At 44.8% G+C, this 1,133-nt stretch overlaps 1 protein-coding gene across 1 annotated transcript in view; it reads right to left on the bottom strand.

Moving 5' to 3' along the window:
- The window catches only part of LOC119582326 (basic proline-rich protein-like), a 22,116-nt gene extending 21,512 nt beyond the window's left edge, over positions 1 to 604 (bottom strand). Inside the window, exon 1 of the mRNA XM_037930540.1 lies at positions 599 to 604. Within this exon, the coding sequence (XP_037786468.1) occupies positions 599 to 604 (6 nt within the window). The remainder of the gene's footprint in view (positions 1 to 598) is intronic.
- Positions 605 to 1,133: the final 529 nt, after the last annotated feature.

Below are 1,133 nucleotides of genomic sequence, written 5' to 3'. Positions count from 1 at the left end.
TGCATATGCTCAAGTGTTTTTCAAGTGGCGCTTGTTCTTTCTGTACATGTGTGTGTGCGTTTACAAGTATAATTTAAGATCTAAGGTTTGAAAAAATGCTTAGGTTTAATTAAGGTACTTATATTTGTGTACTTTCCTTGTTCTTTTTCTCTCTCTTCTTGTCTCTCTCCTAAACCTTTCTTTTTTTTCTTTTCATATCGACTCCTTCTTTCTATTTTCTATTCCATCTTTCCTCCTTCTCCCTTTCTCTCTTATTCTTTCCTTGTTCTGTTTCTTACCCTTCCTTCCTCCTTCCCTTCATATCCGTCTCCTCCCCATCTTCGTTCTTCTTGTCCTTCTACTCTCCTTTCCCTCATTCCTCTTCCATCCCCCCATCTCTCTGTGTTCTCCCCTATCAACACCTTTGCTTGTTCTTTCCTCTCTCTCCCTCTCTCTCTCTCTTCCTCCCCTCCTCTTCCATCCTTGTTTCCTCCTCCTCCACCAACACCTTTTATTGGCCCTCTCCTCTCTCTCCTTCCACCCACCTCTTCCTCCTTTTCTGGGACCTTTCTCTCTTTGCAACATCAAGAACCTCACCCTCGTTAACCCCCCCCCTCACCTCCATCACCATTGATCACTCGGTCTCCGCTTCAACACGCCCTATAAAGTGACGAGGAGCAATGTTAATGATTCTGCCACTCGTACTATGCAAAGGAACAGTGACGTTATAGTTAACTCTTTAGAGTTAGATAAAAGGTTAGAAGTCATTCAAAATCAAGTAGGCGAGTTTTAAGCACTAGTAGACAACAGCATGGAAGGACGAATAGGAGACCGATGATGATATATTAACGAGAGACTTAAAACACAGCGTCAGTGCCAAAAGAAAGTGGCTGAGATGCTGAAAGCCCTCTTGAAAACCCTCTTTGACACAACATCAGAGGCTGAGCGTGTGCACCACGGCAGCTTAACAAGCCGCGGGACTTCGGGGAGCAATTCTGCCGCTTCCAAGTACGTGATGCAGTGAACCAAGAGGAAAGCCAACTAACACGGGGTTCAATATGTTTCATCAGTGTAGATATTTACTCCAACGCCGTCGCTGTTAGGAAGGAGCATTGGAAGGCTCTGCAGGTAAGCCAGGAGTCGGGGAATAACGT

The sequence above is a fragment of the Penaeus monodon genome, chromosome 15 (assembly GCF_015228065.2).
Source record: "Penaeus monodon isolate SGIC_2016 chromosome 15, NSTDA_Pmon_1, whole genome shotgun sequence".
Lineage (NCBI taxonomy): Eukaryota > Metazoa > Arthropoda > Malacostraca > Decapoda > Penaeidae > Penaeus > Penaeus monodon.
The sequence above is the reverse complement of the archived record's forward strand: the minus strand, read 5'-3'. Positions and strand labels throughout refer to the sequence as shown.